The sequence below is a fragment of the Saccopteryx leptura genome, chromosome 7, assembly GCF_036850995.1.
Source record: "Saccopteryx leptura isolate mSacLep1 chromosome 7, mSacLep1_pri_phased_curated, whole genome shotgun sequence".
Classification (NCBI taxonomy): Eukaryota; Metazoa; Chordata; class Mammalia; order Chiroptera; family Emballonuridae; genus Saccopteryx; species Saccopteryx leptura.
The window spans coordinates 113,893,782-113,910,210 of record NC_089509.1 but is presented as its reverse complement, the minus strand read 5'-3'; the positions used below and the strand labels follow the sequence as shown (position 1 = coordinate 113,910,210).

The following is a 16,429-nucleotide window of genomic DNA, read 5'->3' as shown; positions in this document are numbered from 1 at the left end:
AACCACCGGTGCCTGAGCATCAGTCAGTTAGGCAAAGCCACCAAACTCTGTCTAGGGCAGTCTCTGCATTCTCCACTGCCACCAGGCAGATAAACACGTGATAGACAGGTAAAGATGACAGGCAGAGAGATGACAGAAACAGTCTCTGCATTCTCTACTGCCACCGGGCAGATAAACACGTGATAGACAGATAAAGATGACAGGCAGAGAGATGACAGAAAGATCACAGATAGAGAGGGTCGCATTCAACAATGTCCTTGGTGGAAGCAGCAGGAATGAATGTTATTAAATCTTGACTCTTGTGGCCCATCTGTGTAACAAAATGGGACGCACGTGATGGCTATCAGGAAGAAAAGCACTGGGGAGATTATCTGAGTTACACGCTGCACAGGGCCCCTTTTTCAAGAAATACCGTTTTTGGTTAAAAGAATGACCGACAAACTGGTTATTCAGACTTCAGTAACTGGCAGACATTTTCTCAAAAATTAATGAGGCGAGCCTTTCACTTCCAGGAAAACAACTGACACTATCCATTATCGATAATAAAATTTGAACTTTCAAGAGGAAACCATTTAAAAGACCTGTTCCTGCTCCCGTTAGCTTGATAGCTTCCTATTACCTGAAGGCTTTCTAAGGAGATCAGTGGGGACAGTCACCAAAGTACTGTGGGGGATGTTCTGTAATCAGATATGGCAACATGTGGAAGAACTGAAAAGCCACAAAGCCATTAGTTTCCAGACGACCAACGCGTAGAAACACCAAACCGTGCATGGGTGAGAGAGCTATGGGAGGGGCCCAACAGGCAAGATGCCGCAGGAATTATGGAGTGAGACTTCTGAAAACCCGGTCTTCCGTAAAAGCAAGGAGAATGCTGGCAAAAATGATCCAAATCAATTTTTTCAGAACTCTGGAAACTAACCAGAGGATTGTGACAATTTTGGGAGGCAGTGGTTTATTCAAGAAAAAAAAAAATGGCTGGCTCCCAGCAAGAACAAAAAATGTGGCATTTAAACTTGCCCATTCCTCTCACTCTCTCCCCTGCTTTTGAAAACCCACGTCCTGCGAACAAAGCAAAAACCAGCAGCCAAGCAGTCACTGGAGGTGGCAGGCGGGTTCTGAGCGCCCCAAAGGCCCCATTCCCAGAGGACCATCATATCTGCCCTGTCTGACAATACCCCCGGGAACCCCTCTCGCAGGGCTCGTCTTCACTGACCTGAGAGCTTGCTCAGGGTCAGCAGGCTTGCCTGTGGGGCTTTGTTAAAAGCACTCTTAAAACAACCAATGGGTCAAAAAAGAAATCACAAGGAAAAGTAGAAAATATTTTGAGATGAATGAAAATGAAAACACAAGGCTTATGGGATGTAGCAAATGCAGTACTTGGAGGGAAATTCATAGCTATATATTTAATTCCTACATTAAAGAAAAGAGAAATCTCAAATCAATAACCTAACTTTATACCTTGATGAATCAGAAAAAGAAGACCAGGGGAGAGGAAATAATAAAATTCAGAGCAGAGATAAATGAAATAGAGAAGAGAAAAACAATTGAGAAACCTAACGAAACCAAGGTTTGGTTTTTGGAAAGACTGACAAAATTGACAACCCTTTAGCTAGACTGACTGTATTCGTCAGTGTGGGCTTCTATAACAAGATACCACAGGCTGGTGGCTTACCCAACAGAAGCTGATTTCTCATAGTTCTGGAGGCTGGGAGTCCACAATCAAGGGGTAGGCTGATTTGGTTTCTGGTGAGAGCTTTTTCCCTGGCTTTCTTCTCTGTCCTCACATGGTGGTGAGAGAGAGAAAGTGCTCTGTGGTGTCTCTGCGTACAAGGGTACCGGTCCTGTCAGACCCGGGTCCCACTCTTATAACTACATTTAACCTTAACTAACTCTTCATAGGCCCCACCTCAAAGCACAGCCACACTGGGGGTTAGGGCTTCAGTGTATGAATTTGAGGGGACACAATTCAGTCCATAGCACTACCAAGAAAAAGAGTTAAGACTCAAATTGCTAAAATCAGGAATGAAAGATAGATACGACACTACTAACCTTACAGAAACCAAAAGGATCATAAGGGAATGCTACAAATAATTGTACGCCAACAAATTGTATGTCTTAGATGAAATGGGCAAATTCCTAAAAGATACAAATTATAGAAACAGACACAAGAAGAAGTATAAAAATCTGAACAGATCAGCCTTGGCTGGGTGGATTAGTGGATTGGCATTGTCCTGGTATGCTGAGGTCACAGGTGCCCAGGTCAGGGCACATATGAGTAGCAACCAATGAGTGTGCAACTAAATGGAAAACTAAGGGGAACAATAATTTAATGTTCCCCTCTCTCTCTCTCAAATAAATGGAAAAAAAATTAATTTAAATAGATTAGACTCATAACAAGTAAAGAGATCAAATTAGTAATAATATAAACACTTCCCAAAAAGAAAAGCCCAGCCTAGGTAGAAGAAGAATTCTACCAAACATTTAAAGAAAAATTAACATCAATTCCTCATAAAATTTTCCAAAAAAACCCCAAACAAACAAACAAAACCAGAAGAGGAGGGCACACTTCCCAACTCATATTACGGGGCCAGTATTACCCTGATATCAAAACTAGACATAGACATCACAAGAGAAGTCAACTACAGACTCACAACCTTTATGAATAAAGGTATCAAAACCCTCTACTAAATATTAGCAAACCAAATCCAGCCATATATAAAATGGTGTATAAATCATGAGGAAGTGGGATTTATCTCAGTAATCCAAGGGCGGTTCAGCATATAAAAATCAGCCAATATAATATATCGCATTAAGGACAGAAAAAAGCCTATAAGATTGTCTTAATTGATGTAGAAAAAGCATTTGACAAAATCCAACACGGAACAGAATTTTCTCAACCTGATAACGAGCATCTGTGGACACACAGCTGGCATGAGGCCAGATGGGGACAGACCGAAAGCTTCCCCTGAAGATCAGGAAAAAGGCACCACCACCTCTGTTCAGTACTGTACTGGAAGTTGTGGCCAGGGCAATTCGGCAAGAAAGGGAAATGAAAGATAATCTGGACTTGAAAGGAAGAAGTAAGCTTACCCCTGTTCACAGATGACATGCTGTTCTACACAGAAAGTCCTAAGGAATCCATCACAAAACAAAAGAGGCAAAACACTCGTGGAGTTAAGAAATAAGCTCAGTAAGGTAGGATACAAGACCAATGGACTAAGTCAACTGCATTTCTATACACTAGCAATGAACACTCAGAAAATAAAATTAACAAAAAGGAAAATGGACAAATAAATTTTACTTAACAATAAAAAGAGGTTTGTTGACATGGTTTCTGATTCCATATTGCAATGAGCTCTTTTTTTTTTTTTTTTTCCTGAAGCTGGAAACGGGGAGAGACAGTCTGACAGACTCCCGCATGCGCCCGACTGGAATCCACCCGGCACGCTCACCAGGGGCGACGCTCTGCCCACCAGGGGGCGACGCTCTGCCCCTCCGGGGCTTCGCTTTGCCGCGATCAGAGCCACTCTAGCGCCTGGGGCAGCGGCCAAGGAGCCATCCCCAGCGCCTGGGCCATCTTTGCTCCAATGGAGCCTCGGCTGCGGGAGGGGAAGAGAGAGACAGAGAGGAAGGAGGGGGGGCGTGGAGAAGCAAATGGGCGCCTCTCCTATGTGCCCTGGCCGGGAATCGAACCCGGGTCCCCCGCACGCCAGGCCGACGCTCTACCGCTGAGCCAACCGGCCAGGGCCTGCAATGAGCTTTTAATAAACCATCACTTGTTCAGTTTGGAACTAGTATCAAAGAGAAATATATCCCAAAAGGTTATTAAAATACTTCCACCTCTTTCTAAAATTATGAGGTTAGATTTTCTTTATGTCCTTTAATCAAAACAACATATTACAGCAGACATAACCCAGAGGTGAGTGTGAGGGCCCCATTATTACCTCATTCAGCATTAAAGAGATTTATAAAAATAAAATACAGCACTATTCTTCTTAATACATTTGTTTTCTTTTGGAAAACAATCTTTTTGACAAAAATATCTTATATTAGTATGTAATGGGTTTATTATTCTCATTGTAAAATTAATTAATACATCCATTCTATCAGTTTTAATTTTTCTAATTTAGCAAATATTGATAGTCAAAATATACATAAACAAAAGGTCTCTGGAATCTTCAAAATTTTTTAAGAGTGTAAAAATGACCTGAAACCAAATATTTGAGAATTCAAGCCATACATAAACATTATATATATATTCTATGTATAAGATAAACTATATGTAAATTTTAGGGCTAAAGGAAACCTTAATCAGGATAGAAATCCCAGAGGCTATAAAAGAAAAGTCAATATATACACATAGATATTCATTCAGTGAGAGGAAGGGAGGCAGAGATTTTCATATGTGTCCGGACTGGGATCCGTCCGGCAAGCTCACTATGGGATAATGCTATGCCCATCTGGGGCGTTGCTTTAGTGCTCAGCAACTGAGCTCTTCTTAGCACCTGAGGTGGAGGCCATGGAGCCATCCTCAGCACCAGGGCCAACTCGCTCCAATCAAGCCATGGCTGCAGGAGAGAGAGAAAAAGAGAGAGAGAGAGAAGAAAGAGGGGAAGTGTGGAGAAGCAGATGGGTGCGTCTCCTGTGTGCTCTGACCAGGAATCGAACCCAGGACATCCACATGCTGAACTGATGCTCTACTACTGAGCCAACTAGCAAGGGCCAAAAACATTCTTAAGGCAAAAGATTTTATAAGAACCAGTCAATAAATATGTTTTTAAAATATTTGCAGTGGAGGTGGAAAAGGGTCAATATCTGTAGTAAAGAGAGAATTCATGTGACTGGTGTCAAAAGATAAACGCAAATTAAAAAATGGAGAAGGGATATGACTAGGGAAAGAAGGGATGTGCTGGAAGGGATGTGACTTACAGGGCACAGGAAATCCAAACACCTGCTAAAATAGACATAAAAGACATAGGCAGTCACCATTCACTGGAGATGCAAAATGACAACAACAGTGAGAGCACTCACTATACCGCCGTTAAACTGGCAGACGTAAGGAGTTCTGGGGCAGGTCTGCCGCTGGGGAGAGGGAAAGGGTCCCTTCCTGCTCTGCTGGTGAGGTCGGAACTGTTACAGGGTTCCTTTGCTGTCAGTCACACCCCTTTTATCCCTGTTCATATCCCTTCTCCATTTTTTTAAAATGTGTTTATCTTTTGATATCAACTCACTTGAATTCTCTCTTTATTACAGATATTGGCTGACTTAGGATTTCCAGAAAATATTAACAAGAAAAAAAGGCAACACTGTGTATGTGTTGTGTGTTTATATCTCTATCTATGTAATCTCACTTGGTAAAAAATATTGACAAAAACATATGTGGAAATGTGGAAATATATATCAATATATGTATGTATGTGTGTGTGTGTGTGTGTGTGTGTGTGTATGGACTTGTGTGTATTTTTTTTCATTTTTCTGAAGCTGGAAACGGGGAGGCAGTCAGACAGACTCCCGCATGCGCCCAACCGGGATCCACCCGGCACGCCCACCAGGGGGCGATGCTTTGCCCCTCCGGGGCATCGCTCTGTTGCGACCAGAGCCACTCTAGCGCCTGAGGCAGAGGCCACAGAGCCATCCTCAGCGCCCGGGCCATCTTTGCTCCAATGGAGCCTCGGCTGTGGGAGGGGAAGAGAGAGACAGAGAGGAAGGAGAGGGGGAGGGGTGGAGAAGCAGACGGCGCTTCTCCTGTGTGCCCTGGCCGGGAATCGAACCTGGGACTCCCGCACACCAGGCTGACGCTCTACTACTGAGCCAACCAGCCAGGGCTCGTGTGTATCTTCTCTAAGAGAAGTATGGAAGTCTCTACACATACTAGGTTGTTAACATGGGTTTTCGGTGGGGGGTCAGTAGAGAGGCGAAGGAGAGCCTGGTGCTGCCTCCCCTAGAAGATGCCTCTTCTGCTTTCCTGACCACATCTGTCCCACCATCAGTCCATCCTCCTTCCTTTCCCCCGGGCCAGGCATAGTCCTGCCAGGGAAGCCACCTGCCAGTATCCTCTGAGCATCTGGAAGTCCTCAGGAACCAATAGTCACTTATTTATTCTCTATTATTTGTAACTGTTTATTTTTTTTAATTCATTTTAGAGAGGAGAGTAAAAGAGAGAGAGAGAGAGAGAGAGAAAGAGAAAGGGGGGAGGAGCAGGAAGCATTAACTCCCATATATGCCTTGACTAGACAAGTGCAGGGTTTTGAACCAGGGACCTCAGAGATCCAGATTGACGCTTTATCCACTGTGCTACCACAGGTCAGGCCCTGTTTCTATTTCTTAAAGAGACAAAGTGGTGTAATGCTTAACAGCATGGAGTTAGCATGCTGTTGGTTCGATTCCTAGCTCCATCACTTACTTACTAGCTGTGTGAACTTGGCATTGTTATTCCCATCTGTGGAATGGGAGTAACACCGGTGTCTATCGCAGGGTCATGGTGAGTAGAGGAGTGAGTTCATGTGAGGCTCCCAGAACTGTTCCCGGGACACGGTGCAGCTGTGAGCTGTTACCAGGATCATGATGACCTCACCTATCTAGATTTTAAACTCTTGAAGGTGTTTTAAACCATTGGTATCCTCTTAGATTTCTTTTGCATCCCTTCCTGATTACTGACTGGAATAATGTTATTTCAAGGCCCTCGGGTATTTGTTGAATAAACAAATGAATGACTCAGATGTGAGACTCGGCAAAGGAGGAAACTGCTGGGCACATGATTGTCACTTACATGGCAACCAGCGAGTCAAATCCATGGCTGATTTCACCTGGCATTTAAACCTATTTTGTTAAGAGGGGAGAATATTTGTCTTCAAATCAGCCTCCTGGGTGGCACAGGAAGGCCCTTCATCTCCACTTAGAAAGCCACTTAGGAGCCGACACAAGGTCACTTTCAACAGTAAGATGGCAACGTGAGCTACTTGTGGTGAAAACATTAGAATCAGGGCTCCTCTGCAGACATGTTACATATGCTTAATATCAAAATAAATTCTATTGGCCCTGGCTGGTTGGCTCAGCGGTAGAGCATTGGCCCAGCGTGTGCAAGTCCCGGGTTCGATTCCCGGCCAGGGCACACAGGAGAGGCATCCATATGCTTCTCCACTCTTCCCCCTCTCCTTCCTCTCTGTCTCTCTCTCTTCCCCTCCCGCAGCCAAGGCTCCATTGGAGCAAAGTTGGCCCGGGCACTGAGGATGGCTCCATGGCCTCTGCCTCAGGCGCTAGAATGGCTCCGGCAGCAACAGAGCAACGCCCCAGATGGGCAGAGCATCGCCCACTGGTGGGCATGCCGGGTGGATCCCGGTCGGGTGCATGCAGGAGTCTGTCTGTCTGCCGCCTCCCTGCTTCTCACTTCGGAAAAATACAAAAAAAAATTAATTAATTAATTAATTAATTAAATACATTTCTTCAAAGAGCTGATGGGCTGTGCTTGAACCCCTAAACTGTAGCTGTCACTTAGTCCTTCCTTTGTGTGCCCGGCCAAGCTTACTTAGTATTATTTCTCTGGAGGTCTCAGTGGGTCTTCCGGGCCAAGGGGTATAAGAAGCAATCTAGAAAACAACGAAGACACCGGCCGGCCCGATGCCGCCTCCTCCTGCCTTGAATGGTCACCCCCCCCCCCTTCCCACTAGCATATTAACACGCTTAGGTCTCTCTCAAATGGAAACCAGACAGAAATGCCCTGTTTAGCTCCTCCCAGCTCCCCTCCCGCTCACGGCTGACTGGAAGGAGCTGTCTGGACTCATCAGCTCCCTTCTCTCATTGTGCACACACCCCTCAACCACTCAGTTGGCTTTTCGCCCCATTAGTCTACCATGATGCTCAGCAACTGCCCTCTGCCCTCTAACCCCTCGTGCCCTTCCACTTGATGTGGGCTCATCAAGGCCTCTCCTCACCTCTCACCCAGCCATCCACTCCCTACCGCCCAGCTGGCTTCCAGTGTCAACAACGAGAGCGTGCTGAGCAGATGTGTAAGCACATATAGAACTCTTGGGACGTGTGTTTACATGTTTATTTTTCCTGAGATGGAACCTGTAAAGCCAGCAGCCGTGGCCAGGGCCACCATCACAGCAGCCTTCTGGCCCATGCAGGTTCGCATTGGATTCGGACAGTCGGTAAAGAAACAGTGGAGCCAAAAGCTGGTGGGCCATAGTCTTTAATCCTAGTTTGCACCCGGCGGGCAAGTAAAAACATATACTAGGCTCCAAAACCCAATCACATTCAGTGCTCACAAAGCTACTGATTTATCCGAGTTTCCTAGAATCAAAGGTTTCTAGCTCACCAGACTTATTCTCCTCAGTTCCCCATCTCCTTCCTTCTCCCAGATACAAACTCTACACAAACTGGCATCTCACTCAGCACTCCGCCATCTTGGCTGCTTTTCCTGGCCTCCTCCACGTGGCCTCCTCCTGCTGCTGGCTCTACTCTCTCTGCTCTCTCATGCTAACCTCAGGAACCAAGAGTCAAGTCCCGTTCTGCCCCCATTTTATAGTGTAGCTTCACAACCTTTAATCCAATATACAAAATAGGGTAGTCTCTAATACGAAGTCACTTCTCTGAGGCATGATTGGATTGTACCGCCCTACAGCAAAAAGGGTGGGAAAGGCTTAATCCCAAAACCAAGCCCCAGGTTACAACGATCTCCAACACACATTAATATCACCTGGGCGATGGCCTCTTTAACAAAGTGAGCATAATACATTTTATCTGCCCAACAGAACCATACTGTGCACAATACTTTGCAACTGCCTCTTACCATCTAACATTATATCCTGGACAGTCTTCAAGTCAGAAAATACCATTTCTAGCTACCATTCTAGCTCCACCTTCACCTTTTTTTTAAATTCTAAAATATAAATCTATGTATGTATTTCCAGTCATACTAAGTATTAACAATCAGAACAAGTTGTTCCATTTTTAGAAATTAGAAAAAATCACCACCTGACCTGTGGTGCCGCAGTGGATAAAGCGTCGACCTGGAACACTGAGGTCTCCGGTTCGAAACCCTGACTTCCCCGGTCAAGGCACATATGGGCGTTGATGTTTCCTGCTCCTCCCCCTTCTCTCTCTCCTCTCTAAAATACATAAATAAAATCTTTTTTTTTTAATTAGATTTTGCCCCTGGGGGGTCTTCTCTGAGAGTGTCCGGTGGAGCAGGACCTGTGGCCAAAGTTGTAAGTGGGCAGATTTCAGCTCTATGGGGGGGGGGGGAGGTGAGCATGCCCCCCCACCTCTGCTGCCCCGCCCGCCTCCCACAGAGCCATTTCATCTTCCAAGGCAGGAAGCAGCCAACTGCAAACAATACTTCCTCTATCTTATCTGTGCTTGGGGCTAAATAGTAATTCTTTAAAAGTTTAATTTTTATTTTTATTGATTTTAGCGAAAGAGGAAGGGGGAGAGAGAGAGAGAGACAGGAACATTGATCTGTTCCTGCATGTCCCCTGACTTGGGGTTGAAGCGGCAATGTCTGCGCTTCGGGACGATACTCTAACCAACCAAGCTATCCAGCCAGGGCTAACTATTGAATTTAAAAAATTATTTTATGTTGATGAGTAAGATGATGTATATTATTACTCTAAGGCTCTGACAATAATTTTGCCGTCTCCTTCAAAGTTGTCACCTTGGGAGATGACAGCCACATTCCAACAAAGTACCACTTGTTCAAATGATTTTTGAAAATTTTCCTTTAGTCTAAGCATCTTTCACTGTCATTTCTCTAATTTTAAAGGTCACGCCTGCCCTCAGCGAAAGCTGAGTAGAGAAGGACAGGTCACCCTCACTAATGCTCCGCGCCGAACAGCTGGGATCACCAGCGAGGGAGGGGCCAGGCGCTGCTCACCTGCGTCCATCACAGAGGGTCAAGTTATGGTCCCAAATGACAGTCTTTCCTTCTAATTTCCCAACTACACCCCATCCAGGAACCTTCTGAAAACACCAGTTATCACAGTATTTTCAAACACTGTTTTCTTAAAATAAAATCTGTGGAGTTGCAAAAAGTCCAGAAAAATTAAAAGATCTTTATATTCCTCCAATCATAGTAGACTATAATTTCTTCCACAGGGAAATTTCTTGAAGTTGAATTTCTATCCCTAACTAGAACTGCTGAACCAAATGAATTTTCCCTTGCAATAAAAAATAAGTGGGTTACTAGCAACAAAACAAAAAACCCCTAAGGGGTAAATCAGGAAGGGGAAAAACAGATCTTAGGAGAAACTTTTATATGCAACAACAAAAAATTATTTAAATTAAATAAGATATTAAGTCAAAATATAATTTATTTATTTTTTTGTGAGAGTAGTGGAGATAGACTCCCGCATGCACCCCAACAAGGATCCACCCGGCAACCCGTCTAGGGCCGATGCTTTGCCCATCTGGGCTTGCTCGCAACCAAGTAATTTTTAGCACCTGAGGCAGAGGCTCCATGGAGCCATTCTTAGTACTTGGGGCCAACGTGTTTGAATCAATTAAGCCATGGCTACAGGAGGGAAAGAGAGAGAGAGAGAGAGAAAGGGAGAAGGGGAGGGGCAGAGAAGCAAATGGTCACTTCTCTTGTGTGCCCTGACCAGGAATTGAACCTGTGACTTCCACATGCTGGGTCGATGCTCTACTGCTAAGCCAACCAGCCAGGGCCAGTTTAAATTTTTTTTTTTTTGTATTTTTCTGAAGTTGGAAACGGGGAGGCAGTCAAACAGACTCCCGCATACGCCCGACCAGGATCCACCCAGCATGCCCACCAGGGGGCAATGCTCTGCCCATCTGGGGCATTGCTCTGTTGCAACCAGAGCCATTCTAGCGCCTGAGGCAGAGGCCACAGAGCCATCCTCAGCACCCGGGCCAACTTTGCTCCAATGGAGCCTTGGCTGCGGGAGGGGAAGAGAGAGACAGAGAGAAAGGAGAGGGGGAGGAGTGGAGAAGCAGATGGGCGCTTCTCCTGTGTGCCCTGGCTGGGAATCGAACCCAGGACTCCTGCATGCCAGGCCGACGCTCTACCACTGAGCCAACTGGCCAGGGCCAGTTTAAATTTTTAAAAAAGATTTTATTTATTGATTTGAGAGAAGGAGGAGAGGAGCAGGAAGCAGCAACTTGTAGTTGCTTCTTGTATGTGTCTTGACCAGGCAAGCCTGAGGTTTCGAACCAGCAACCTCAGCATTCCAAATCAACACTCTAGCCACTGTACCACTACAGGTCAGGCTCAAAATATAGTTTAAAGCGGTACTGGAGGGCCAGGCACAGGGGTGGTGTCCTATCACAGTCACTAGAAGACTGAGTCATGGAGCTGGCTTCTCTCCACAGGCTGCCAAAGGATGGCCCCAAAGGCCTGTTTTTGGAAGACCAGCAAGCTAAGAATAACTTTTACATTTTTAAATATTTGAAAAAAAGTTTAGTGACACATAAAAGTCATACAAAATTCAAATTTTACTGTCCACACATAAAGTTCTATGGGAACACTGCCACGCTTGCCCATTCTGTATGGCTGCTCTGTTAAAGGGGCAGGGTGGACGGGCTGGGACAGCCCTGTGGCCTGCAGAGCCTGAAACATTCAGTATCTTCCTCTTTACGGAAGGTCTGCTGGTCCCTGTTTGAAACCATGTTTTCCTGACATTAACTCCCCGGTAATTTGAGGCTGATCTCCTCCCCTCTCAGATCCACCTTTGTGGAGGAAGGGGCCTGGAGAAAGTGCTGGCCTGGACACCCCCCACCCACCCCCCACCCCCTGTTGAGGTCCCCACGAGCCTGTCTCACCAGGCTGAGGGAACAGCGCTCACTGGTGCCACCTACAGCCCATGAAGAAAATGGCAGGTGGGAGCTGCCTGAGGAGGGACCATCACTGGCAGAACTCAGCAAACTGTCCTCTTTGGTGGAGCGCTCCTAAATGAACTATCTCCCATAACTGATGACATCAATGAACAGAAACCTGGCTTTTGCACACCCTTTGCACTGCTAGACCACAGCTCCAATGAAAAGACATCTGCTAGCACCCACTCCCCAGCACCCAGAAGACATGTAAATCACAGACGGCCACAGAGGACCGGAGAGCACGCATGCTCTTTCCAGGTCTGCAGGAAAAACAGTGAAACGTCATCTGTCATCTGAACATCCCTCCACAGCCCATGAGTCACCTCTACACCATTCCACGAGACTCACCCCTGTCATTCCTGAACCTTCACGCTCTAAAGCACCAGGGAAGCAGATTTTTTGCAGCCATGGAAACCCGTAGCAAAAGAATGTGGAATGGCAGAGCGGAGTGATTTATCCCGCCAGCTCTGAACCGGGCCCCACACTCGCACGCTGCCGATTCTCACGGCGAGCCTCACACCCAACATTCCCACCCAGGGAGGACAGGTGCAAAACAACTCCCTTTGAAGAACTGCTCTTCCGACCTTCCACAAATACCAAGTGCTAGGGAGTGCGGCGTCCCTGTATGGGCTGCAGGACTCCCACCCACCACGCGGCAGACGGACTTCAGACGTGGCCCCACCAGGCCTCCGCCCTGAAGCCCATTGGTGGAGCTCCGTGCCGCCCACAGCCTGGCGGGTGCCGCCATGTGACCTGAACAGGACGCAGCACAGCGATGCTCTGAGACCACCGAGCCCCAGAGTCGGTGGGCAGCTTTCGTTTCTTCCCTCTTAGAGCCCAGCGGCCAGTCGGTAACAAAGTCTGGGCTAGACCACTGAGCGGTCAGAGGCCACATGGAGAGAGGCTGTGGAAGGTACACGGCCAGCGCGGACACAGAAAGAAGTAGCCACATGACACCCCAAGGGAGACCAGCAGAAAGTCACCCAGCTGAATGCGAGCCAACCTACAGAATTGTGAGCAATGGAGCAGCGAGAAAAATCTCCATTTCTGGACTCACTTTTCAGGGCAAGGAAGAGAACCAGAATAGCCTGACACAAGTCTCCCATGTGGTGTGAGAGCCTCCAACTTACTTCATCATCTTCATCTTCGTCATCATCAGATTCAAGAACACCATCCAGGAGCTCTTCTATAAAGAAAAAAAAAATCAACGAGTAACTGTGAGCACAGTGAGGAGCCATGGCCAACAAATTCCTCCGGCCTCTGCAGAGTCGTGTCAACACCCTAAGGAGAATTAGGTTACATCAAAACAATCATGTTTCTGCCTGACCGGGTGGTGGCGCAGTGGATAGAGCGTCGGACTGGGATGCGGAGGACCCAGATTCGAGACCCCGAGGTCGCCAGCTTGAGCGTGGGCTCATCTGGTTTGAGCAAAGCTCACCAGCTTGGACCCAAGGTCGCTGGCTTGAGCAAGGGGTTACTGGGTCTGCTGGAGGCCCATGGTCAAGGCACATATGAGAAAGCAATCAATGAACAACTAAGGTGTCGCAATGAAAAACTACTGATTGATACTTCTCATCTCTCTTTGTTCCTGCCTATCTGTCCCTATCTTTCTCTGTAAAAACAAACAAACAAACAAACAAAAAACAATCATGTTCCTGGGGCCATTGCAGCTCAAGTTTGATATCATCCTAAGCAATTTTAAATACATCTCTCCATTTTTATCAGAACACTTAGTGATAGCATGAGAAAAATGAACAGCCACCACACAGTTCCAGAGGAATCCGGGGGAAAGGAAACTAGGGTTACTGCTCGGCGTTGTGTGAGATACTGCCACCCACACAGAGAGGATAAGGGGCTTGTTTATGGTCACACTCCCAGCAAGTGACAGAGCTGAGATGGAAACTGACTCTATGTTCAAATCCCATGATTTCCCCACCCAGGCCAGGGGTAGTGGTCATGGCAGGCAGGGTTGCTGAAGGCGCCCGTGGTTCACTGCTAGATCTTAAAGAGTTTACAAAGGAGGAAAAAAAATAGTAGCACAACAGAGTCACAGAAAGAATGAGCCTCTATTTCTTCGTCTGTAAAATGGGTATGAGACCATCTACTTCCTAGGGTTGTTGGGAGATCTCACAACACACCAGAACTAAGCCACCTGGCCCGGGACCAGGTACACAGTAGGTGTAACGTAGGAGTTACTTTCTCCTCCATGAAGCCTTCCTTGATTCCTCACCGAGCAGTCACCAGCGTCTCCCCTGAATACACTCGGCGTTTTATCTACAAGTCCGATAATAATCACCGCTTTTGGGCGATCCACGTGCACTAGTGAATGACGGCTGCTGACTTGCCTGGGTATCTTCTCACCCACAGGACTGGACAGCGATTGGCTGGACTGAGGCCAGGACAGGACTCCCCGCCTCGCTGCAGCTGGCAAGCCTCCACGCCCATCAAGGGCCGTGCCGCCACTGTCACAGAATCTGTTTGGTCAAGAAAGCCACTTTGCAGACAGAAGGATGCTGTCACCCTGAAGCTTGGTTACCTAACTTCTGTTCCCTACCGGCCCATGAAGAGCACGACTCCATTCCACCTTCGGTAAAGGGCTTGCAAGCAAGCAGTTGTCAATGTGGAAGTGCTGCGATATTCACCAGTGATTAATCTTTCTTTTCAAATAGGGATTTTTTTTTTTTTTTTTAGAATCTTAGACATTTCTAGGGCCACTGGCTCATCCAGCCATATTCCCCTCCCCGAGCCTACTGGCTCAGACCCATCCTTTCCTGGAGACAACCCAGTCCTGTGAACTGAAGTACCGTACAAGCCGCGGGTCCTCCGCTCCGGGGAGACGAGGACACGAACCCTGTCCCCTACCCAGTTCTCAGAGTTGTGGCTCCCCACCACGTGCCCTCAGACCGGTAACTAACGGGGCACGGCGCTGGAGCTGCCCGTGTCCGCCCTTTCCTGATGGCCCAGCTGCTGAGTCCGGCTCTGCCTGACGCCTGTCCAGCGACTGGTCAGCTCTCTGTCCTCTCTTCAGTGACTGGCCCGTGTCTGCTGGCCCCTTAGCTGAGGGCTGAGTTACCCTTCAGTTTCTCTACAGCAGTGGTCCCCAACCTTTTTTGGGCCACGGGCCGGTTTAATGTCAGAAAATATTTTCACAGACCGGCCTTTAGGGTCGGACGGATAAATGTATCATGTGACTGAGACAAACGTCAAGAGTGAGTCTTAGACGGATATAACAGAGGGAATCTAGTCATTTTTAAAAAATAAAACATCGTTCAGACTTAAATATAAATAAAACGGAAATAACGTAAGTTATTTATTCTTACTGCGATATTCACCAATGATTAATCTTTCTTTTCAAATAGGGATTTTTTTATTTTATTTTTTTAGAATCTTAGACATTTCTAGGGCCACTGGCTCATCCAGCCATATTCCCCTCCCCGAGCCTACTGGCTCAGACCCATCCATTCCCGGAGACAACCCAGTCCTGTGAACCGAGGGGGTTGGGGACCACTGCTCTACAGTAGTCTTCCCCACCAGTGGGTTAGGTTCCTAAAATACAACGGAATTTCTGAACTTGAAAGCCTTAATACTCTCTTGGGAGAGTGCTAGAGGACCGCAAAGGACTCGAAAGGGTGGAAACCCGTATTCGTGCCACCAAGTTCACTAAAAGAAAACGAGAAAGTCAGCGCTCCACACACAGGTGCGGCAGCGCCATGTCAGGGTCTTAAACCAGAAAACCACGGCTCATCCCTACCCTGCTGTGAGCTTGCACTGGAGGCCGAGGCCTGGCCTGGATGGACCCGCTCCCGCTCTCCCTCCTCCGGGCTCCCTCCCGATGCTGGGACGCACACTCTGATGTAAAGATGGCCACACGCATGCTAAGGTATTGAGCACATAGGTCTGGTCCTCCATCCCAATGGATGTTCAACGACTTTCTAATTTTGTTTCAGAGTAGCAGACTTCTGGGCACTCATGTCTGGGTCCTGCCACTGTCCAATGGGTACAGAATACCTCAGGAACTTGAGATAAAAAATATAATAAACACTTTAGACGGTCTTTATTTAAACTGGACTTACTGAGTTAAGCAGGTATTCCCCAAGCCTTTCCTGAATACACAAGGAAAGTTACCTTAGCTCTGCCCAGGTAACTTCCTGCCAAAGTACATCCCGTACAGAAATGTAAACTGACCCCTCCCTCCTCATATTCTTTGGCGTGCTGTTCCAAGGGTCAGTTTTATGTAAGATATGTCTTTTAGTCATAGAATAAGGGTGGCGGGCATCCTGCTTCTTGGCTGCTGGGGAGGTGAGAAGGCTGACAAGGAGAGGGAGGCGGTGAGTCTCAGGAAACGGAAGCTCAGCCCAAACGGGACCCCGCCACTGTACAGGACCCCTGGCGTGGGAGGGAGGCCTCGGCATGCAGGTGGCCATGGAGAAGAGAGGGAACAACACTGCCCAGCATTGTGCCACCTTTGCAGACCAGGGCCTGCCTACCCAGAGAAGGTTAGGGTACAACCTCAGCCAGGGCTGAGCACAAGGTTTCCGTTCACTTTATTATTATTATTTTAATATGTCTGCAGAATGTAAGCTCAGAGTCAGAATTA

The 16,429-nt window shown here is 47.1% G+C and overlaps 1 protein-coding gene across 3 annotated transcripts in view; it reads right to left on the bottom strand.

Moving 5' to 3' along the window:
• Positions 1–16,429, bottom strand: part of ARMC9 (armadillo repeat containing 9) — a 152,859-nt gene that overhangs the window by 62,271 nt on the left and 74,159 nt on the right. For all 3 annotated transcript variants that reach the window (XM_066345603.1, XM_066345602.1, XM_066345604.1), the window contains exon 19: positions 12,963–13,018. In XM_066345603.1, coding sequence (XP_066201700.1) covers positions 12,963–13,018 — 56 coding nt within the window. The remainder of the gene's footprint in view (positions 1–12,962; positions 13,019–16,429) is intronic.